At 43.0% G+C, this 23,997-nt stretch overlaps 1 protein-coding gene across 3 annotated transcripts in view; it reads right to left on the reverse strand.

The window, feature by feature from the left end:
• BTBD2 (BTB domain containing 2) overlaps window positions 1-23,997 on the reverse strand; it is a 42,469-nt gene that overhangs the window by 8,758 nt on the left and 9,714 nt on the right. Inside the window, exons 2-7 of one of the 3 annotated variants that reach the window (XM_038383703.2) lie at window positions 22,638-22,757; window positions 17,299-17,455; window positions 10,981-11,086; window positions 10,009-10,206; window positions 6,564-6,756; window positions 4,209-4,296 (exon numbers count right to left, since the gene is read on the reverse strand). In XM_038383703.2, the coding sequence (XP_038239631.2) occupies window positions 4,209-4,296; window positions 6,564-6,756; window positions 10,009-10,206; window positions 10,981-11,086; window positions 17,299-17,455; window positions 22,638-22,757 (862 nt within the window). The remainder of the gene's footprint in view (window positions 1-4,208; window positions 4,297-6,563; window positions 6,757-10,008; window positions 10,207-10,980; window positions 11,087-17,298; window positions 17,456-22,637; window positions 22,758-23,997) is intronic. The other 2 variants (XM_043502522.1, XM_043502523.1) reach the window with 2 other exon arrangements.

Below are 23,997 nucleotides of genomic sequence, written 5' to 3' on the forward strand. Positions count from 1 at the left end.
GTCTCTGGAGTACCGAGTGATGGAACATTGGGGTGCAAAGGCGTAAACTGAAGACCAGTTTGCCGCCCTACAAATGGTCAGGATAGGGACTTGTGCAAGGAACACCGCAGAGGCCTCTTGCAATACTGTGGTGCTCACCAAGGGAAACGCCTGCACATAACGCACACGGAGGTAGGAAGTTATGCAAGATGAAATTCTTTGCAAGGAGACCTTGAGAGACTCTTTGTTCTGTCTGCTATGGCCATGAACAGCTAGGCTGACAAACAAAGCTGTTTAGACCTGTCTACATAGCCTTGTTGAAGTTGATCGGCAGACCTAGAGCTTCAAAAGTTGACTGGATGAGATGTACACTGGACAGTACCTGAGCCCGGATCAGCCTCTGACTAGCCAGTTGCCCAAGTAAGAGTAGTCCTGTACTCCTAGCCTCATCAGGAAAGCAGTTATCACAGACACACATTTTGTGAAAACCCAGGGAGCTGCTGACAGGCCAAAAGGAAGCACCGTGAACTGGTCACAGGACTGCTTTGTTACAAACCCAAAAAAACTCTAACCTTGATAAATTGCTACATGAAAGTAGGCGTCTTTTCAATGGAGAACAGCATACCAGGATCCAGGGAGAGATTATGGAAGCCCGAGTGACCAAGCTAAACTTTCTTTTTTTGAGAGAGAGAGAGATCTGTTGAGCTGATGCAGGTCCAAAACTGGTCTGAGACCTCCCTTTGCTTTTGTACTAGAACCACTTCCCTCTGGGGAACCTCCTCTATGACCAAAGGATAGGTTGAACCTGCTGGAGGAAGAGCTCCTTGTGAGAGCGACTCCTGAAGAGGGATAGGGAGGGAGCAGCAGAAACAAACTGAAGTGTATATCCCACTTCCATAGATCTTAATACCCAGCGGTCTGAAGTAATCCAGAACCAAGCACTGATGAAGTGCGAAAAGCGGAATCTGGCAGGACAGCCTCGAGCATCCCATCCAAATAGCTGTTTAGCACCCACTAGGCGTCTAGATGAAGCAGGCACTGATGCAGAGGCAGACAGAGGGGATGGTCTATGTCTATAACCCCTGCTCTTCTTTCTCTGCAGGCCCTGCTGAGAAGCAGGAGCAGAGTAACAGTGAGTCTGTTTATAGGTGAAAGTGCTTTTTGGATGGGGCTGGTGCGTACAGCCCCAAAGACTTTAAAGTAGACAGACCTAGAGTCCTTCAAGCCATGGAGCTTAGAGTCAGTTTTCTCTGAAAACAGGAAAGACACTTCAAAGGGCAGATCTTGTAAAGTCTATTGGACTCTTGTGGAAGCCTGAGCACTGCAGAAGTCACGGACCTAGCCACAAAGTCCAATGCACCCAGCACAGCCTGCAACAAAGATCTTGTTATATTTTTCTTATCAACAAGAACTCCTGCCTAATGTCCTCTGGCAGCATGTCTCTGAACTCTGAAACAGAGTCCCACCACTCAGAAGAACGCAAGAAAGGCCATGCAGGGTTGGACAATGGTCTGTCTAGCCCAGTATCCTGTCTTCCGACAGCGGCCAATGCCAGGTGCTTCAGCGGGAATGAACAGAAAGGGCAATCAAGTGATCCATCCTGTCATCCAGTCCCAGCTTCTGGCAATGAGGCTAGGGACACCCAGAGCATGGGGTTGCATCTCTGCCCATCGTGGCTAATAGCCATTGATAGACCTATCTTACATGATTTTATCTAGTTCTGTTTTGAACTCAGTTATTCGTTTGGCCTTCACAACATCCCTTGGCAATGAGTTCCACAGATTGACTGTGCGTTGTGTGAAGAAATACTTCCTTTTGTTAGTTTTAAACCTGCTGCCTATTAATTTAATTGGGCGATTCCTAGTTCTGGTGTTATTTACTCCTTTGTATATCATTTCCTTATTCACTTTCTCCACACCAGCCAAGATTTTATAGACCTATCATATTCTGCCCCCCCTCGTCACCTCTTTTCCAAGCTCAAAAGTCCCAGTCTTCTTAATCTCGTCATACCGAAGTAATCATTTTTGTTGCCCTTCTCTGTACCTTTTCCAATTCCAACCTAACCAGATCTGTATGCAGTATTCAAGATATGGGTGTACCATTATGATATTTTCTGTCTTATTATCGATCCCTTTCCGAATGGTTCCTAACATTGTTCAGTTTTTTGACTGCCACTGCATACTGAGACGATGTTTTCGGAGAACTATCCACAATGACCACTCAAGAAAGAGATCTTGGAGTAAGAGCTAATTTAGACCATCATTTTGTACTCTAAAGTCTCTAACGTTTAGAGACACTCAAATTGTACCTGCCCAAAAGCGCTCGCTGATTGGCAGTCCTGAGCTATAATCCCCAAGTAGCATAAACTTTTCTACTCAATAGATCTAGTTTTTTTCCTGTCCTTTGATTCAGGGGTTGCCCCTGTTGTTCTCTTTCACTGGCTGTGGATATCACCAGAGAGGATGGCGGGGTGGGGGATGAGAATAGAGACATTCAGACTCCTGAGACTGAACACAAAATTTATGTTTGTCTCTTTTTTGAGGCAGGGAAGAGATAAAGGGGTCTGCCGGAGAGCCTTAGCAGGGTCCATAATCGCTTTATTAATAGGTAAGGCCACTCACGAAGGCCCTGCTGTGGCCAAAAGGTCAACAAGGCGGTGTGAGGATTCTTTAACCTCCTCCACCAGGATCTCCAGGCTTAAGGCCACCCTCTTTCACAGCTCTTGGTTCACCACCAGTCAGTCATTGGGGGCAGGTGAAACGTCCCCTGAGCAGACTGCCTTATCAGGACAGGACGAAGAAGAGGCCAGCACAGGCTTGTCCATTAGCTGTCCAGAAGGGACTTTGTGAACTGCCTCTTGCTGCTTGTACTGGACTCTGCCTGGCGAGTAGACTCCCCACCTCTCTCCAATGACAGAGCAGGAATGCCTCATATGACCTAGAAACCAGGGGGAAACCCCTCGGGTTTCAAAAGACCACCGGACAGAGGTGGGTGCCAGGAACTCCCTGGCCACACACTTGATGGCACTCCCGTTGAAGGTTCCCTAGCAGGTAGCAGTGCCTTGGTGGAGAGTAGTGAAACTGGCTCCCACACTGGGAAACAAAGGAGCAAATCTCCGATTCAGAGGAGGACTATTATCCCTCTACTGACCAACGGGGAGCTGCTCCCAACAGTGCCCGAGACCAGTGCTGAGCCAAAGGAGCACTTCCATGAGCCAAAACTTTAGCCTGGCTTCCGTCTTTCCTCATCCAAGGCTTAAAGTCTTTGCAGATCTGGCAACAACCCTGAATGTGAGCTTCCCCAAAACGCTTTCAGCAGCTTGAGTGTGGGTTGCTCACGGGCCTCAGCCTACCATGAAAGGCTGAGCTTGAAGCCCAGGGACCGAGGCATCCCTCAGTCCCACACAACGTGAAAAAACCCAACTGGGGACTGAGGAAACACCTACACTAGCTACACCATTAGGTACGTACTAATGCTATGAATCTAGAAAACGGTCTACAATTAATTTACAATGAACACACAGAGCACTTGCTAAGGCAAGCCAAGCAATTCCAAGGAAAATCGTAATGCAATGCAAACACTCAATATTTGCATCCCATAGTATAAAGTTATAATATAAGAAAGATTAATACTTGCAGCATCCTACAAGTATTCCATAAAGTCTAAACATATTCTTTTAACACTCATATCTGTGAGTAAGAAGGAACTGAGAGGGCTTGGGGCAGGTGGGCCCTTTAAACACCACGCAGTAGCGTACAAGTTGCTACGACAGGTATTACTTGAGGGGAAAAAACTTCCTGACAACTGCATGCAAAGGTGCTTGCACATCGGGAGTGGAATGATGCACGCAATCACTCAAAAGATGCCTGTGTAAACATGTTTCCCTAACCCCAGCATTTACCTGAATTGTCTCAATGCGGTCAGATTATACATTTTTAAGAGCACTAAACTCCCAACATGGCAGCACCGAGATACTGCAGCGATGGATGCCATTTACAGCAGAACAGAAACGGGATTATGAAAGCTAATCCTCCTAGGCCCCATGTGTCTCTTTACTCTGCTCAGCTAACCAGTATTTCTATAAAACTGGAAGGTGCCTTTTTATAAAGAGGAGTTAACTGTATAGTTGAAAAATTTGGTATATATTTCACTGAGCGCTACACCGGCAAGGTTTATATGGCAGCAAATAAAGGGCATGTTTAGTACAGTAAAGAGAGAATGTTTAATACCTGTATATTTACTTGGTAGTCTGTCGGTCCATGTATTGATCCATACAGTCCAAACCCAACTACAAATATCCTTTTGTTTACTGAGAACCTGTAAGATTTAAAGAGAGGTTAACAGGGAAGAGTCATCACAAAAGTGGCAAACTAGTCTGCTAAAGTAAGGAGGCTGCATAGTGACCTTAGCTCACAGTTTGTTTTCAGGTCTAAGATTTAGTGAATTCTGTACTGTATTTTAAGTGTGCTTTTTCAATAAGGTCTTAGATCCTTGATAGTTAATGATTTGCACTAAAGGAAAATAGAATTTTGTATTCCACTTCCATAGTAACAGCATAAGCAATTCATGCTGCACCATTAACACTCAGATTGACCCCACACAAAACGGGATTAGGTGGCTATGTACATTGTCACATATGAGCTTTCATTAAAAACAATGAACTCTCTAGCCCTTAAGACTGCAAAGACAGCCTCCAAGATGTGAACCAAGTCAAAGCTGATGCAGCGGTCTGCCAGAATCTGGAGACTTTGAAAATAAAGCCAAGAGGGATGAACTGCTCCCACTCACCTCCATGAGATTAACACTTTGGAGCCAAATAAGAATACTTTAAATGTCAACATTAAATATTTCACACCTGATCACTGAAGCAGAATCATTAAGTTAATATACTTGTGCATAATTGCTCGGTGTATTTGCAGCGGAGCACCTAGCTAGCTACTGTCAAGATTGCCTGGGTAGAGAATAAGAACTTTGACAACTCCCATGCCCCACCTTATTCAAAGCTATCTTCACCCCCCCCCCCAACCCCATGCCCCCAAGACAGGGAGAAAAAGGAAATACATCTGCCTTCCCATTGCCAAAACACTAGATTGCTTTTCTCTCCTCCCTGGATACCAAAATTGGATACCCCATTTCTAACACCACCTCCTCACTCCCTCAAATAGCTGCAATGTTAACGCCTGTTAGTAACACACATCCAGGGCACATTCAAAGTTAATCTGCCAGCAGTGTAAACTATCGCATACCAAAGCTGCACAGCAGCCTGGCTCAACGTGCACTTCGAAGCTGACATTGTCAAACAAACAGTTTCACTTAAAATAAGTTAGACAACTTTAACTCAAAGACAGAGGTGTCAAGAGGTTTCTCAATGTTAGATCTTTGCTCTAAAAGTTTCCTGTTGTAATAACATCTCCAATACAAGGTTTTACCCGGCTTTAATGATGGGGAAACTAAACCAGACAAATTAAACAACCTTCCTATAGTCACTGCAAGTCAGCAGCAAATAAGGGAATAGCCCAGCTCTCCTAGACTCCCAGTGCCTTGCTCTAATCACTAGGCCACAATGCTTGCAATCAGTAAGTGGAGCTTTTAATTGAGACAGCCTTCACTTCACTGTACCCATTAAAATGGCCTTGCATGAATCTCTAGAATGATTAAAGGATTAGAAAACCTGCCTTACAGCGATTGAGCATCTTAACAAAGAGAAGGTTAAGGCGTGACTTTATTATAGTTCATCAGTATCTACGGGTAAACAAATATTTAATAATGGGCTCTTCAGCCTAGCAGAGAAAGATCTAACAATCCAATGGCTGGAAGTTCAAGCTAGACAAATTCAGACTGGTAATAAGGTATAAATTTATAACAGTAAAATTAACCACTGGAACAATTTATCAAGGGTTGGGATAGATTCTCCATCAGACAATTTTTAAAAGCAAGACTGGATGTGGTACTAAGAGAGATGCTCTCATTCTGGGGCAGTTCTCAGACCTCAGCTATGCAGGAGGTCAGACTAAATGATCATAATGGCCCCTTCTGGCCCTGGCATCTATGAATCTACAGCAAGTTAGATTACAGAAACTGGCTTGATGTTAGTAAAAAAAAAGTTGGTGCATGATCTTAGTGCAGCAGGAAACTGGCACAGATTTAACAGAGCACTGGTGAATCAACATGTCTAGTCACCCAAAGACAAGCCATGATTTGGCATAAGGCTACAGGTAACAATTAGACAAGGGTCTGTGATAGCTTATCAAAAAGAACGACTGGGTGCATTTAAGGTGTGTCTACACTAGAAAATAGAGCCATTTTAAGCTACACAGGTGTAATTAAAGCAGCAAACTCTCCCAACCACCCAGCATGGGCATAGTTATTATACAAAGTATAAACAAGCTTATACACATATAGCTTATTCCAGTTTGGGAAGCAAATTAAGTTGTATCAGTATAGGGCACCTTAACATTAGCACAACTGCATGCATGCTAGGCCCACACCCTAACCAGCAGTTATCCTGGTAGAACATTTTAGTGTAGGCCAGGCCTAAAACTCAAAGCTCAATAGAACAGTAAGAGATGAGCAGCAGAACTGACCTTATCCTGTCGCTAGTCCCACTGTACCCCCAGCGGCTCTCCACCTGTTGGAAACGGTTGATGCTGCACTCCTTCCCTCTCAGGCAGCAGCGTGGTCTGTCAATGAATTCCACTCGGGGTTTTGGATTGACAGTGAAGTGGAGAAACAGACTAACCACTTCCCGGTCAGTCAGAATTCCTGACTGGGCAGGCCCTGCAAAGGAGCAAACAGAGCAATGCTGGCAGCACTTAAAAAAAAAAAGCAAAAATTGCTGCAAGTTTTACAATGGAAGGCAAATTTATACGACAATATGAGTAGGCGATTCCTACAAAATCTACACCAGGAATGCCACACATGCTTAAACTCCCTCAGGAAAGGAAGCCAGCTTCACTGAGAACACAGTGTACACCATGCCGCTTTCTACCTGCACATCAACACGTTGAGACACTACACATCAGCATCCTGTCTGGCATGTATTATATAAATGCACACCTCCATTCAGCCAACATGCTGTTATTTATTCAATTGGCCCGAGTTCTACCACAAACATTTAAGAATATCAAGGGCTTGCAGCTAATTTCCCAACCCTAGCCCTTTGAGAGATCAGTATTTATATTTTATGTGACAGTTACAAGATCTACACTCATTTAGTTTATTACCACTGCGGTGAAGACCCTAGATGGGAGGATGTAATGGGGTAAGTACAGCAGGAAGAGATGTCAATATTAAAAAGATGCTGTCAATGTGAAAGGTAGCCCATTTTAACTGTTGAGATGGACATGGTTTCAGGTAATATCACCTATACCTGTGAAGTCCCTGCCATTCTGGGGGATTTTGTTCTCACTTTAAAAAAAGCCAAAAAACCAAAAACCACATCTCTCTGCTTGTTGCAGTATGCATCTTTCATACAGACAAAGAAAACTGACTACAGTTAAACAGTCTACAGAAAGTGCTACATAAACTATTAACCAAAAAAATTCCTCTTATCTTTGTTACAGTCATCTTAGGTATTCTTTCTAAAGCGACACTGAACTCAATCAATTTCCAAAAAAAGTTTAATTGAATGGTTCCAGTTGCTGCCAAAGCACCCTTTAAATAGCATGTCCTGACTAATTCCCTGCAAAGCAGCTTTTCTGGTACTGCGTTTAAAATAAACTTCTGTGTGTGAGTGAGAAAACACCCAACAATGAAGCTGATCACACACAAAGTTGCTGTCAAAATGCACAAACAAAAAATTTCCACCTCTTTTCCAGTTAGTCATCCTAAGTGTTGTCTGTAACTATGATCGGTTACATTCAGTGACTTGTAAATTAACTGTGCCCCTTTAAATAGTCTTGAAAGTCAGGTGTAAGATGGTACATGACTACAAGAGACAAGGATGAAATAGAATTTAAAGAAATATTTAAATGTTAACCATACATGGCTTTACAGACACCTTGATCAGCAAAAAATTACTGCAAACAGATCATGTCTAAAAACATACCCAGTGTTGCCGCAATTCCTGGTTCTGGAATGTTTCAAATTACTTGCTCTAAGAGAATGGGGTGTGGCTGACCCGCTAGCCAGCCAAGATGCATTCATGTTGATCTCCACTTTCTATACTAAATTATAAGCTGGTTTTGTTGAAACCAACAGCTTGCAAAATCCTCTCATACAGGCTATCAGTTCCATTTTCCCACCTCTACTGTGATGGACACAGACGCAAGAGGCCTTGCTGACAATGTTAGTTTAGAGGACAAAAGTGTAGCAAATCCAAGTTATTCATCCTTATTGAAGGAGAGTATAAATTGTTAGGATATTTTAAAGACTGGAATGGACACTGGAAGAACATTTCCAATATGTAATCTCAAAACAAGACAGCAACAGTGATTTCCCTGCTATTGGAGAGGCCACAGCTCAAACAAGCAGTCATAACAGACCACAGAACAGAGGTCCTGGCTTTCCCTAGAGTCAAACTTCTAACCCTGGAACACCGAAAACCCATGCAAGCTTCCTACATAACTGAACTTGTCATCCATAAAAGTCTGAAGGGGAAGAAAAATCTAGCACCTTCCAGATGGAAAAGACCGAACAGGCAGAAATTGTTGCTTTTACTAATGAGAATTTTGACCCTGTCAACAAGAAACATGCTTTCTTTAGTCACACCAGATGCTACATCAGATTTGGAATTGATGCAACAATCCTGTACCCAACTAAGCAGTGGTCCAAATAATAAGGAACAAACTGTACATTGTGACCGTGGATATCAACTTCAAGGTGGAGGAAAGCCATTAAATATGTACAGCAGACCAACAGGATTGAGCCACTCGGTGAGAATAGACTGAATCTCTGACCAACAGAAGGGTTAGCATGTCGGACAACGTCCAAGTCACTTCTGTGACAGACAGCATGGCCGTTACTGCTGATTTTTAGTATACCCATCTCTTTAAATATATAGAGTACACACTTTTTTTGGTTATCATGGCTGTCGTTATTATCAACTTTATTTTTCAGAGGTCAAAATTCATCATCAAGGAATGGAAGCCACCCCCTCCTTAGAACAGACCTACCCAAAAAAAAGAAAAAAAAAGTGTGCGTGCCCCCTTCTGCTTCTTTAGAATGTAGAAAGGTGACCTCTAGATGTTTCTAAATGGCTCTTCTGCTTTTTCCCCCCCCTCTTTCCCCCCCCCCCCACTAGAAATATCAAGTTGACTTTACTCTCTGGAGGACTGGAGAACCTCTGACATAAGAAATCACGAGACAAGTGGGCAAATGAGAAAGGAAGACATTTTTAGTCAGATTGTTTAAACCAAGGGAACATCTTTTTAACTTGCACTTGTGATGGAGGCTTAGGGAAAGTGTTATTTGTGAAATAATTAACACCTCTCTCCCTTCAACTGAGGGCTGAGAAAGCTTCCATTCCAGGTGTCTACTCTGGAGAGTCCATTAGCAAAACAGGGATGACAACACTAGATATTCCTGACCTGTCTATGGTTAAGAGGAAGCAGAAAAAAGTGATTCTAGTGTTTCTTTATGATGAAAGCCTGAATGGCTTACAATTCCTCCTCCCTTTGTTAGTCACCTTTCGGAATAGGATACACCACGTTAATACCACAGTTCAATACTAAATGTTAGTACTTTTTGCAGTCTACTCTTTCAAGGGAACAGGAAACGTATATTCCTATTCAGATATCATGTTATTTCCTTTTTCATGTAGTCAGTAGTAAAACAGAGATAATATGCAGAAACAATAGGATTTAACTTTTAGAGAGCTACTCATCTTAGGTTCTCCATGGGATGTTTAAAACTGAATTACTGATCAACTGTGTGATGTACCTGTAGCTTTAGATGTCCTACAACAAATATCTAAAGTACTTTGAGCAGTTTTGGATATTCTATGAAAGTCCTTTTTTTTAAAAATATACTTGATCCTCTAAGATTTGGAAGTGGAGACCAGGTCTCCCAGAAGTGCCTTTATTCAGTTACCTGCTGCAAACTCCTCAATAGTCATCAATGGGAAGCGAATAAGAGAAAGCGCTTTGCCCAGTACTTTCCGCTTGTTCTCTGGAATCACCTGAAGTTGCTGCCGCTGACATTCTGCCTCCGACCAGCGAACCACTGCATTAAACAAACGAACCTCCCGAATCCCCAAGGTGTCCCGCTCCAGCACCGCAACCAGGGTGTCTGTAAGGCAGGACAGCAACAACTTTAGGCACTGACCCATATGTCCTGATTTTTAAGTGGCCAAAGTTCCCAATGCAGAATCCCAAGACGAGGAAAGGTGTCGGAATTCAGAACTGCGGGGCTGCTCCTGAGCGCTGTATGCCCACAACCTGACGAGTAATTCCATGAGTAGGCATGCCACTGCAACAGCAAGCAGTGCCTACAGAGTGAATACATTTACTGCTGCACAGTAAAAGGAATTTCTGGTTACCTACAAGTCAAACTTGAACATAAACAGGATAAGAGCCAAAAAGTTTGTATTATCCATGCCTTAGACAGTTTAGCCCACTAGCAATAGAAAGTGAATATTTTGACTTTTAAGTTCCATTTATGAAACGTGCACACTACAATGGCTCTGGAAATAAAAATATTTAACACCTGAATCTTGTTTCAAGTCAAAGCACTGCCAACTCCTCCCACAGAGGTTATGTTACACCCACCCTTCACCAGCCAACAGCAACAAAAGGGATAGGTTTCTATCATGCCCTAGAGATCAAAGTGTCACAGCCCTATAGAGCAAAGGGACGTGAATGCCAGCATCTAGTTCTAAGAGTTCTGCTGAGAATCCCCTGCCCCTATATGCTTATGCCCAGAGACTGTCAGTTCCAGTCCCTTGAGAAGTTGTCTCTAGACAGCTAGGGCCAAACCAAAAGGACAAATTGCCAGGTAAAGAAACTTGTGTAATCTAAAAGTCAAGCTTGTAACAAGAGTCTGCAGAAAGGAAACAAAGCTTACCTAAATCAATGTCTGTGAATCCCTCGGCATTGATGGCATCTGACGTGTTCTTGTCTATGTTCTCTAGGCACAGGCTGGCCAGCTGGGGTTCATCAAAGAGTCTTGCCTAACAATGAAGCATCCATCATTAATGCAAAGAAAAAGTTGTTCTCAGTTCCTTACTTTCAGTCAATCAAGGATATTTTAAAGCATCTTTCTCCAATTACTGGATTTACCACTAGTTTGCAAACCAAGTGAATTCATGACACAGACAACATAGCTTAGCCTTTCACAGCTAGTTAAGGAAGAGTAACAATACACATACTTGAAAAAAAAAAACTTGGCTCCAATTTAGCTGAATACATCTTCACTCAAGAGTTACATCAAGTTAGAAAGACTTTGAAGAGTCCTGTTAACTAGCACTATGTTAACCAGAACTTTGCAGGCAGCAGAGACAGGGACAAGTCAGGTTCAACATGTCAGCTGATAGTGGGGTAAACCCCTACATTTAGTTTGATTCATTTTTTTAAAAATAAAGTTAAGAAAGCCCTTTGTAGAAGGGCTTCCTTTGTCTGAGAGGAAGTGTAATTGAGAGTGCTACCTCAGAAGAGAGGGAAGATAGTGCGTGAGTAAACTGGGCCAATCTACATTAATGAAATTTGCACTGTACAACTACACCGATGCCATTACATCAAGTGAAAATGCAAAATGTAGACACAGTGTATTGATGCGAAGTGAAACTCACACTGATGCAAGTGAAACCAGTAACATACTGAAGCAAGCCGCATTCATAAAAGTTCTGCTTTGTGCCGGTGCACTTTGTCTACATGAGAGTTCGCAGAGGTGTAAATAGATCGATTTACTTACAGCAAGGAAATTCACAATGGTGTAAGTGGACTAAGTATGGTCACAAGAGAGTCCTCAGAGTTTGGAGACACTCAGAGTGGCTCTATGCGCAGCATAAGTGGCGCCAAGGTCTCCAGATTGAATGCCAAGGACCCAGCACCAGAGCTGTTCTGTGCCCAGCAGGGGTAGCACCAACATCCTGAATCCATCTGGTACCATCTCTACGCCTAGCATAAGTAACATCAAAGTCCTTGAAGCTATTCAGAACATGTGGGAATATGCAGAGGTCACCTTGAAGAATACTTCCTATCCTCCATGCTTTGTCTTTTCTATTTAGACTAAGCTCTTCAGAGCACAGATCTTACTAAACACATACAGCACCTAGCACAATAGTGCCACAATGTGCTGGGGGCTCCATTCACTACCATAATACAAATAATGGCTAAAAAGGTGTTTTGACTTAGGAGCTTAGACAGGGTTGCATTCAAGGAACTGCTGGTTCTCTTGGTGACTCCTGTCTCTGACTTGTGGAAGGCTTTTGAGCCAGAACTTAGTAACACCAGCTTCAAATACTGAGTCCTCAAGTGCATCAGAGAACTGAAATATGGCAGAATTTCCTGCTTTAACAGAACCATAGAATATCAGGGTTGGAAAGGACCTCAGGAGGTCATCTAGTCCAACCCCCTGCTCAAAGCAGGACCAAACCCCAACTAAATCATCCCAGCTAGGGCTTTGTCAACCCTGACCTTGAAAACCTCAAAGGAAGGAGATTCCACCGCCTCCCTAGGTAACCCATTCCAGTGCTTCACCACCCTCCTAGTGAAAAAGTTTTTCCTAACATCCAATCTAAATTTCCCCCACTGCAACTTGAGACCATTACTCCTTGTTCTGTCATCTGCTACCACTGAGAACAGTCTAGATCCATCCTCTTTGGAACCCCCTTTCAGGTAGTTGAAAGCAGCTATCAAATGCCCCCTCATTCTTCTCTTCTGCAGACTAAACAATCCCAGTTCCCTCAGACTCTCCTCATAAGTCATGCTCCAGCCCCTAATCATTTTTGTTGCCCTCCGCTGGATGCTTTCCAATTTTTCCACATCCTTCTTGCAGTGTGGGGCCCAAAACTGGACACAGTACTCCAGATGAGGCCTCACCAATGTCAAATAGAGGGGAATGATCACGTCCCTTGATCTGCTGGCAATGTCCCTACTTGTACAGTCCCAAAATGCCATTACCCTTCTTGGCAACAAGGGCACTGTTGACTCATATCCTGCTTCTCATCCACTGTATCCCCTCGGTACTTTTCTGAAGAACTGCTGCCTAACTATTCGGTCCCTAGTCTGTAGCAGTGCATGGGATTCTTCTGTCCTAAGTGCAGCACTCTGCACTTGTCCTTGTTGAACCTCATCAGGCCCAATCCATTTGGCCCAATCCTCTAATTTGCCTAGGGCCCTCTGTATCCTATCCCTATTCTCCAGCGTACCTACCACTCCTCCCACTTTAGTGTTCTCTGCAAACTTGGTGTGGATTGCACCCTCAGAATCCTCCAGATCATTAATGAAGATCTTGAACAAAACTGGCCCCAGGACCAACCCTTGGGACACTCCACTTGATACCAGCTGCCAACTAGACATGGAGCCATTGATCACTATCCATTGAGCCCAACGATCTAGTCAGAATTCTATCCACCTTATAGTCCATTCATCCAGCCCATACTACTTTAACTTACTGGCAAGAATACTGTGGGAGACTGTATCAAAAGTTTTGCTAAAGTCAAGGAACACCACATCCACTGCTTTCCCCGCATCCACAGAGAAAGTTCTCATCATAGAAGGCTATTAGGTTAGTCAGGCATGACTTGCCCTTGGTGAATCCATGCTGACTGTTCCTGATCACTTTCCTCTCCTCTAAGTTCTTCAGAATTGATTTCTTGAGGACCTGCTCCATGATTTTTCCAGGGACTAAGGTGAGGCTGACTGGCCTGTAGTTCCCCGGATCCTCCTCCTTCCCTTTTTTAAAGCTGGGCACTACATTAGCCTTTTTCCAGTCTTCTGGGACCTCCCCTGATTGCCATGAGTTTTCAAAGATAATGGCCAATGGTTCTGCAATCACATCTGCCTACTCCTTTAGCACCCTCGGTGACTGAGCAAATTCTTCAGTGGTGAAGCAACCAAGCTAAGCACGCTGGAAGTGATGCTTTCAATGATGTGGACAAATCCTGACCATCTTAGGCTTTGACACGCTCAAGGTCGCTTCATATCAGACTTACAGGAGTCTCAGTGTTTGGAAGCATGCTCTGCATTTCTTCGTTGCTCAGTGACATTTGCAAGCACATCTGGCACCAGCACCTTATGGTCAACTATGAAGCACAAACGAAGACAGCTAGCCATCAACAGATGGTTCAGTTACACTGACAGTGTTTTTCAAGCCCCTGTTGATCTGTCATCTCATCCAGCCCTGCAATGATCTCCAATAGAATCTGACCAGGAGTGTCACAGATGCAAATCATAGTTGCCTGAGGATGAGTGGGGCTCCAGGACCAGAGAATTATTTGTGACCAGTCTTGTGGGAGACATATCTTTGCAAATCTAAAGTCTGGAACTCATTTCAAAACTCTGTGTGTTGTGGTAAAAATGGACTTTTGAGGTGGATTCCCAGGCTCAAGGACTGGACCTGGCCTTGGAGCCAGAGATCTCTTATCAGCTAGTCATTGAGATACAGCTCAACATACATATGCCTGTTTTTCTCAGAAAGGCTGCCAGTGCTGCCAGACATTTTAAGAGCCTGGGGGGCCATGATGAGCGAATGGAAAGTATAGATACTAGTGATTACTGTCTCCAACACAGAATGGAAGATGTTTCTGATCACCTAGGTAGATCACAAGATAGGAAGGGTGCTTTAAGTCAAGAGCCAGGAACCAATCTTGTGGAAATGGAAAAAAGAACATGGAAAGCCAATGTGTCCATCTGAAACTTCAGTAATCAGTGTATTGTGAGACAATGGACACTTTGGTATCCAATACCTTGTGTCTTCTGAGACTTTAATACAATGAGAACCCCTTTCTCCTGTACTGCAGAGTGACATCTATGACTCCAAATGAAGAAATTACTATGGGACAAAGTTTTATCCTGCCCTGGCAATCTCTGCAGTCATCCAGTGTGGAGCCAGATGCTGAGAACACAAAATCATTGCATGAAGACAATCATGAGAGGTCTTCCTGAGAAGAACTGTTTGTAATCTCTTCCTTCTCCCATTCACTGACAAAAATGGAAAATGAGGAGACAGCTGCTGACAAAGCTGAGTGTCTTTGGAAACGGATCCAACAAAAAAGTCTCTTTCCAGCTCAGGGCAATGACTTCTGGTCTTGGAGACTTCACGCAGCTTAGCCCAAATGGCCAAAAGGGCTACGGTGCTAATCCCTTGGACTTCTATGACTATTTCATCCGTAGAGGAATCCATGAATCAGACAGGAGCCAAGGTGCAGGTACAACATAACCAGAGTTGAGGGGATCAGGAGAAAGGCATCTCAGAGTGGACATCAGGCCATATCCCAGACAGTGAGGTAGAATCTAGCAGTCTATACGTCCCAGTACCAACTGGACCTGAGTGTGGTATGGGGAAAATGTAACAAGAGGAAGCTCTGATTCAAAGAAGAAAACAGAGCCAACCTAGGAGGGCATGCAGAAAGAGCCCTTATTCATGACCAACACCTAGAACAGAACAGAACAGGGAGCTGCAGCAATCACCCAGCAATCCAGCTCAGGGACAACAACGTTCACCTAAGTCCCCATTACCAAGGCACCAAAAGCCAAAGCATTAAGTGCCAGAGATCCCAGAACCAGAGCATCTGGCCCAAGAGGCAACCAAAACTTGAAGCAGTCCAGGCAGAGCAACTCACACTGATGCTCCAGATGTTGAGGCACCAGAGACAGCAAACACCAGAGATTCTGGAACCAATGAAGGGCCAGACTCTGATGCAGTAACCAAGATGACCAGAGTGAAGATGACTTTCTTTTTCTGTTGCTTTGAAGAGCAATTCTGGGAAGCAGAGCCCCACAAGGACTCAGTGGGCCAGTATCATGACTTATTAAGGTGGACCTAAGTGCAATAGTCAGCACTTAGTTGGAAGTTCCAGATTCAGGGAACAGGATCACAGAGCAAGTTAACAATTCCTGGCATCAAAGCCTCCTGCACAGGATAATCTGGTCAAGTCCCTCAGTGCAAGACTGTCCTAAGGCATGTATTCCCTTTGATAACCGCTCCCAACTCAGCAGAGAGAAACTAATGTTGATTCCTCTAGAAGATCGATGCCATCACGATAGTCTAAGGCAGCTTTCCCACTGCTTATGTGACCAGTAAAAGACCTGCACAGAACAATCAGACAGACATGCCCTGCTCTGAAGCAGAACAAGTAAAGTGTGTTTACCCAGAATTCGCAGGGTGCCATCACAGGAGGACTATGGTTTAAAACTCATGGATTTGTCCTCAGCCATGACTAGAAAGGCCTTTAGTGGCCCAGGAAGGTCTCAGATCCCTAAACAAGAGCAAAATTCCGGATGGGGATAAACACTGGCATAGAATTTTACAAATATTAACTTTCAGTTATTACAACAAAAAAGCTTCCTATGCAGAAAGACAACTTCCTCAAAATAAATCAGCAGGATGAAGGACCCAATAAAGGCTGATTTGCCATCTACAGCAGTCAGAAGGAAAAGAATGACAGCCGCGGCCTCAGCTCAGCCTCAAAAGAGGACATTGGCAGCCACAGTCACACAGCCTCAACCAACACCCCATCCACAGCTTCCACATCTGTGCACATCACCTGCAGTGGAGATCCAAGCTGGTACTTGAGGAAAAGGCCACCATCCAGTTACTTGCAACAACGAACAACTGTCCCATCTTACTCCCCTCCCATCTCCTTCCCTAAGGAGAAAAAGGCTGAGGGCTTTCTGCATTCTTCAGAAGTGGGGGAATCCTGTTATTATAAAGAAGTCCTTCAAAGAAGGGGCCTTCTAGATGGCTGCCAGTAGGCTCCATACAGCGAATATTTATTCCTGGAGTTGCCCTAAAGTTGAACAAGTGAATACTTTATAGTTTCCCTTCTTTAGGCCATACTACTTGTTCCAGATGGATGAAGTGCAGTAAAGTTCTCTCTCGTTACAGAGCAATATACTACATTCTCACCATCATGGCATTAACAAGGCACTTGGCATACCAAAAAGGTTCTTTCTGGAATAGTGAAGGCAACTAATATAAGCACTTACAATTTATGCTTTACTATTTAAAGCACTACATCATTCTTCATTAACAAGAGAACTCCTGCTAGTCATGTAAGACTTCTGGTCTAAAACAATACACCAGAGCACGGTAAGCCATTCCATTTCAAGCCATGCCACCTCCTTTGTGTATATCCAAAACATCCTCATCAGCCTAGATAATATAAAGCTGTTGCACCTGTTTAAAAGGACTTGAAATGAAAATAGCCTCAGAACATACCTGTGTTAAGAGCATGAATGCGTTGTCTGCTCGGAGGTTTTTCTTTAGGAATTCCACGCAGTGGGCTTCAAGTGCAGGGACAGCGTATTTTTTAGCTGTGTAAAGTGTTGTCATAACAGTCTCTGGGCCAATCTGAACCTCGTCCGAATAAAGAAATCTGGAAGTATGCAAACAAGTACTGCTACGTAAGCCTGCTTTAACTAGTTGGAAGACAGTAGTAAGAGTCAAGACAGAGAACTCTAATTCACAAAGACCATTATGTGTTTTCTCATCATGCTGGTGCAATTTCTTACTTTTAGTAGCTATTACCGTTCCCCACTCTGCCACCATGATAAACCACCATTCCAGTTTAAAATAACCACGATTATCCTATTAAAGGTTGTGTACGTATGGAGCATTTGAGAGATATTTTAAACTATAACACATCTCATGCTAAATGGTTTAAAAAACATTGGCCTGCTGCATGGTCAGAAACTGTTCTAGCCTAGCCTGGGTTTGGCCTGTCCACGCCGAGTTAGCGGAAGTGTTTCAAACTGTTCAATTAAAGACTAAATGAGAACAGAGCTTCAACCATGCCATGACTAGTCACTAATTGTTAAGATGGTGCTATGTACACAGTTTCAAGAAAAATTCAGAGGATAAGAATGATTTTATTGGTAAAACCTGTGGTAGAAACATTCAAAGATTTACACCTAATGCAATGTGGTGATATTTCTTTCACCTATTTTTCGCATTACACACACACACTCACACCCTCTTACTGTGATGGTTCTTCAGTGGAAAATCTCATGTTCCACTTCACTATTGCTGAGCTAGCAAACTATATCAATTGTCAGATCACTCAATTAACTGAGTTGAAATAGAAAGTAAAATAGTTAATTACAATGAAAAAAATCAAGTGATGGCTTAGTAGTAAATGAAGCCCCCAGGTCAAATCTCAGATTTGGTCTCACTCTTCATAGCAGCAAAGGCTGGGAACACTGAGCTTTAGACTCTCTTGGAAAGTTAACCTAGCCAAAGGAAGCAACCCATTCTACTGGGAAGTGAGTTAGTGATGTGAGAAAGTAATTTTCCTTCATAAGGTGGAAAACCAACAGCTTTCATGAAGGTTTAGGTCTGACCTGATCCCCCCTCATCTCATACACAAACACATTGCCTAGACATACAGGGACACTCTTGATCCAAGCAAGTTGCTCAAGGGAGGCAGGGCTCCAGTCTAGTGGAATTTACAGCACAGAAGAGAGGTTCCAATCCTGAAGACACTTGAGGGTTATGTCCTGCTGAATTCAATGAGAGCACCTGCATATGTTAGCACAGGACTGGGCCTAAGACAGAAGAGTAGTAAATAAAACAGTCTGATTTTTTTTAAACTTCAGTAGTTTAATGCAGAATTTGCATTTATTCCAATAGCACGAATGTATTTAGTGGCAAATATGCACTAAGCACATGACGTTATAGTTAATTCATTTATAATGCTTGAGTACTCCTCTCCAGTGTGCTCTTGCCAGGTCTTCCAAACTTACCCTAGCAGCCCTGTGCCACTGATATTATTTATATTATAGTTGCACCTGGAGGCCCCATTTGGTATCAGAACCCCTCTACGGGCACTGTACAAACGCACAGATATGGACCATGCCGTGGGGAACTTACAATCCAGTCTCCTTCTGCTCACGGTGGGGGGCATATGGCTCAAAAAAAGGCCCATCACCACAGCAGATGGCTAGACTAAGGTAAGGCATTTCCTATGCTCACACCCCAGCTGTCCTGAGAGGCAGAGAACCCAAACCGTGAGATCAGTGTGCTGTGCTGCCATTGGATTACCAATATGATGCTCATGCCAATACTTCTGAAGACACTTCTCTGCACGCAGCACTAGCCACAAGAGACAGCCTCCAAAGTTCAGTCTGCTTGGTTAAAAGGGCCAATTATAAAAAAAGCTACTTGATGGCAGCCATAAAAGGTCTAAGTTCTATTCCCAGCTCCCACCATTAGCAGAACTTGGGACACTTTCTGCCTTCCCACCTTGAAGAAAACCAGAGAGCAGATGTCCGCAGCTAAACCCTCACTCAAACTCAGAATATTTCACTAAGCTGACCTTTTATTTGCTAGTCTCCTCTAAGAATACAACAAACTACTATGTGAAGTCAGGTCCCGGACAGCAATTTAAAGTAGGTTGAGGCTGTTTGTAAAATACATTGAGAATTTACTGTAAGGTACTCTAGAGATCAGTATTTGTTGTTAACACCATCAAGCCACTGGTTTATGCATTTTGTCCCTCTCCCTCACATCAATCTTTTATTTTTATGAGGCTAGCATCCTTTTATTGCAAGCTAGTTTTAAAAAATTAATTGACCAATTATGCGTACTACAATACTGTGCTATTCAGTGCCATGGCTATGTTAATTGTTTTGTTTTAGTACCAAGCCCAGAAACAATGCATGAAGCCAAGGAAATAACACCAGGATACATAAAGGGCTTTGAGAAAAATTTAGGAGTCAGTCTGACTTCAAGTATCTACACTGCTAAGAGCCAAGAAAAATTTAAAATAGACAATATCCAAATGGAAAAGCAGACTGAGGCTTCATAAACCTAAACAAGAATCCATTGTGAGTTAACGAAAAATATTAGCAATAGAGGACTACCACCATGCAGAGACAACCATACATTAGATCATTGGTCCGCCAAGTTTGGAGTCCAGCTCCTGGCAGTGATCTGTAACTGAACTTTAAGGATAGCAGAAAGTGCAATCCTGAACATTGATGAAAAATTTCTCTTTCTGACCTCATGGTATCAGCTCATGCTCTGAACCACATCCAGGAGACCACTTGCTTCCACAGCAAAATTAGCATGAAGACAAGTGCTAAATTCCAAGAAAATTGTTAATTAAAGCTCTTAAGCTTCACTACTCAGCCTGCTCGTTGTGGGAACATGCCTCAATGGGCTGTCCGTTTAGAAGTACCAAGGAAAGATGGGAGGTAAGAACTCTGTCAATGTCTAACATTATCTAGAACACTGTTGCACCAAACAAGTAAAGCATGAACTTTAATTATCCATACCTTATGACTGTAAGTGTTAAGAGTCATTACATTACCCAAGCCTTAATTTTCTTTTCTATAGCGAAAAAAGAATGCTTTCTTTTCTGTTATTTGACTGATATCAAGTATTGGGCAAATGATCATTTCAGATCATCTTCCCTTCAAAGACCACTTTACTGGCCTTTCAGCAACCACACTAAAAATCTCAGGCTTTCAGAAGATATCAGTGAATAACCTCAAATTTTAGCTTTTCTTAAACTCAATCGCTATTTTAGTTTCACTTTATTTTTAAAAATCAGATGTTAAAGCTAAACACCAGCTTTGTTCGGCTGGATATGGACTGAAGTTGAACCAATCAAAAGGTCTTAGTTCCACAAGCAGGAAGCACTGGTTTGTTGGGGGTTTTTTTGGTTTTTCTTTTTGGGAGGGAGGGGGGTGTTTCCAGGTGCTTTCTCTTAAATCATGTGTGTCAGTTGAAAGGGGGTCCTGAGAGTTTAACCTTTCATTCTAGGGAAACATTTTAGCCTTTAAGGCTCTGCTTTCTCTTTGATGTCTTATCTATGGCAGAAGCACTTTTTCTGAAAAGGGACAAAAAAAGAAATGCATGTTCATTGCATGTGTAAACTTGACCGGTATTTAATGTTTACCCCATGTATGATAAATTATTCCTTAGGACATCTGACAGCATTTTGCTTAGGTACCAGTACTCACACAAGCTCCAAGACATCAATTTTGCAGGCAAAATGTGGTCCTTTAACGAGCACAAAGCACTCCCACTGCCTTTCGTGAGAGCTGAGTATGCACCTGAAAGCCACAGGAGCTTCCAAGTTTTCTGGCAGCTTTAAAAATGATACTCGGCTTTAGGTTACAGGTAGGCTTGGCAGAATTTGATTTAAATTGTTAATCAGTAAACGTCAATTTCACCTGACACAGAAATGGATGAAAAAATATAAAAGCAGTCATTAAAAATAGCCTCCCCTGCACCAGAAATGCAGGGAGCCATCTGCACCCCCATGGGGAGAAGAGGGCAAGAGGTATCCAGCAGTAAGGAGTCCTCCCTCATAGCTGGGGACTCTTCCTCCTCCTCCTCGCAGTCCTGGCTGGGAGTCTGCCTGCCTTACAAGGACCACAGCCCACCTTGCAAGTGCAAACTGGCACTGGCCCCGTGGCTGCGCAGCGAGCCCCGGCAGCCCTGCTATGAAAATGTATTAAAATCGATACAAATCAGAAACAAATTTAAAAACATTAACTGCTGAATTCTCTCATTTCCATTATCCAATAGTAGAGGCCAAGAGCCAGATCCTCAGCTGGCATTAGCTCTCACATTTTCACTGACTTCAACAGAATTCGACCAGCTGAGACCCAGCCATTAAATCCTTTCATTTGGAAACAGGTTTTCCTCCAAGTTCCGACTGAGCTTCAATTGTAACTCATACAATGCTAAGAGTGCTATATGCTTTCCTCCTCTTTTGAAGAGCACTAGCATCCATATCAAGCCAGCTCTAGGAACAGGATTTATTAGGCCTGATCTAAACACAGTTTAGTACCAATTTAACTATTTCAGATAAGGGTGTGATTTTTGACAGATATCGTTAAATCTTCCAACACTGAGGGTATGACTTCACTAGTAACGTTAAAGTGCTGCCGCAGTCATAGCACCAGCACTGGGAGAGAGCTCTCCCAGTGCTATAAAAAAAACCCCACCCCCACGAGGAGAGTACAGCTCCCAGCGCTGGTGCACCGCCTACACTGGCACTTTACAGCACTGAAACTTGCAGCACTCACAGGGTGTTTTTTCACACCCCTGAGCAAGAAAGTGGCAGTGCTATAAGAGGAAGTGTAGACAAGGCCTGAGAAACTGCACTGTTATACTGGTATGAAGGTATTTATCCGTATAGCTTATTCCTACAATCCTAGTGTAATTGTGCCCATAGAGGCCACACTGTTTCAGCTAGATCAGCTTCTAAAGTAATACAGTTAAAGAGGTATAAACACTATTTAGACATGTCCTTAGTTAACCTGTGCAGAAGAACCAGCAGAAGTGCAAGACATTTGTGTAGGTCTTACATAAACAATGGCTGTTTTAAAAAGGTTTATCAGATATGGAATAGAGGATTTACAAAAATTAGTATTTAAAGACCATGTTGTACCAGATAACAATTGAGATAAAAATTTGATAAGCCACTTGACTATCTCTGTTTTAACCAAGAGATACAATAGATTATTTGTATTTGAAATATTCTTGTTCACAATAACCTATGCCCAGTTATAAGTTAGTTACACTGTACAATAAAAGAGGCTTACTTTAACAAAGCTAGGAAGGCAGCAGGCTCCACATCCGGCAGTTCAATCTCTGTAGAAGTTGTGGCCATTCCACCATTAAACATTGCATCGAAGACCGCACTGCCCACAGCCAACACAAACCTAACATTTAAAAATAAAAATCCTATATTAAACTACATTTTGCTATTTTTGAAAAAAAAAAAAATCCCATTTTAGTTTCTGCTCCCCCACCCATCCCAAGGGGAAATCAGTTACTGTTGACAGTGCTAACGTAAAGTGCTCAGAAGCAATCCACTTCTATTCTAGGCCTTATCACTACTATATTACCAGTAACACAAGACAAAGTTGCAAACTATTATTTGGAAGTTCCTTCCCCTCAGCCCAGCATGCAATGAAAAAACACAATGGCTCTTGTAAAGCCAGGGTTCATGCATTTTGTAACAGACAATACATGTACCAACTTTCATTGGAGGACCTCAAAGCACTTTACAGTTTCATAACCCCATGTGGTAGGCCCATTTTACAGACTGAGAAATGGAGGTACAAAAGAGGGTAAACAACAAGGTGCCCCACTGAATCACGGGAGCGGGGAACAGAACCTAAGAGTATGTCTAAACAGCAGTTAAAAACCCGTCACCACCAGGCAATGCCAGCTAACTGGGCTCACAGGGCTGGGACTAAGGGGCTGTTGAACTGGAAGTGCCGATGTTGAGGCTCCACAATTGAACACACCCTTAGCCTGAGCCCAAGTCAGTTGGCACGGGCCAGCCACGGGGTCTAATTGCAGTGTAGACATACCTTAAAAGTCCTGATTAATTGCTCTGTTCTAAAATACTGGACATCATACCCAGAAAACCAAAAGGAGTCTTAACAAGACTCAGAGGGGTAGCCGGGTTAGTCTGTATCTGTAAAAGCAACGAGGAGTCCTTGTGGCACCTTAGAGACTAACATTTATTTGGGCACATCCCACAAAAGCTTATGCCCAAATAAATGTGTTAGGCTCTAAGGTGCCACAAGGACTCTTGTTTTTACTTAACAAGAATGTTTTCCATCCTCCTATCTCCCCATTAGCAATGAGACATTAAAAATTATTTTTGATTGAAGCACAGTTAAAAAGCAAATGTGCAAATTCCTTCTACACCAGACAGAGATCCTCCTCCAAGCTGTCTGAAATGTATTCATCTTCCCACAGTTCTGTACTCAACCGTCCCACAAAAATATTCAGCAGCGGGGAGCACTGACTGGCTAGCGCTGCATCCTGGAGGAACAAGCTTTCCTAGTACTCTTTCCAAAAAGAAAGTAGTGCTCCAGTCTCATTTTCTGTAGGGATGTTTACTACTTCTGGTCACACAAACTCCAATAAAGATTTTATATTCTAGGT

Source organism: Dermochelys coriacea, chromosome 25 (genome assembly GCF_009764565.3).
Source record: "Dermochelys coriacea isolate rDerCor1 chromosome 25, rDerCor1.pri.v4, whole genome shotgun sequence".
Lineage (NCBI taxonomy): Eukaryota > Metazoa > Chordata > Testudines > Dermochelyidae > Dermochelys > Dermochelys coriacea.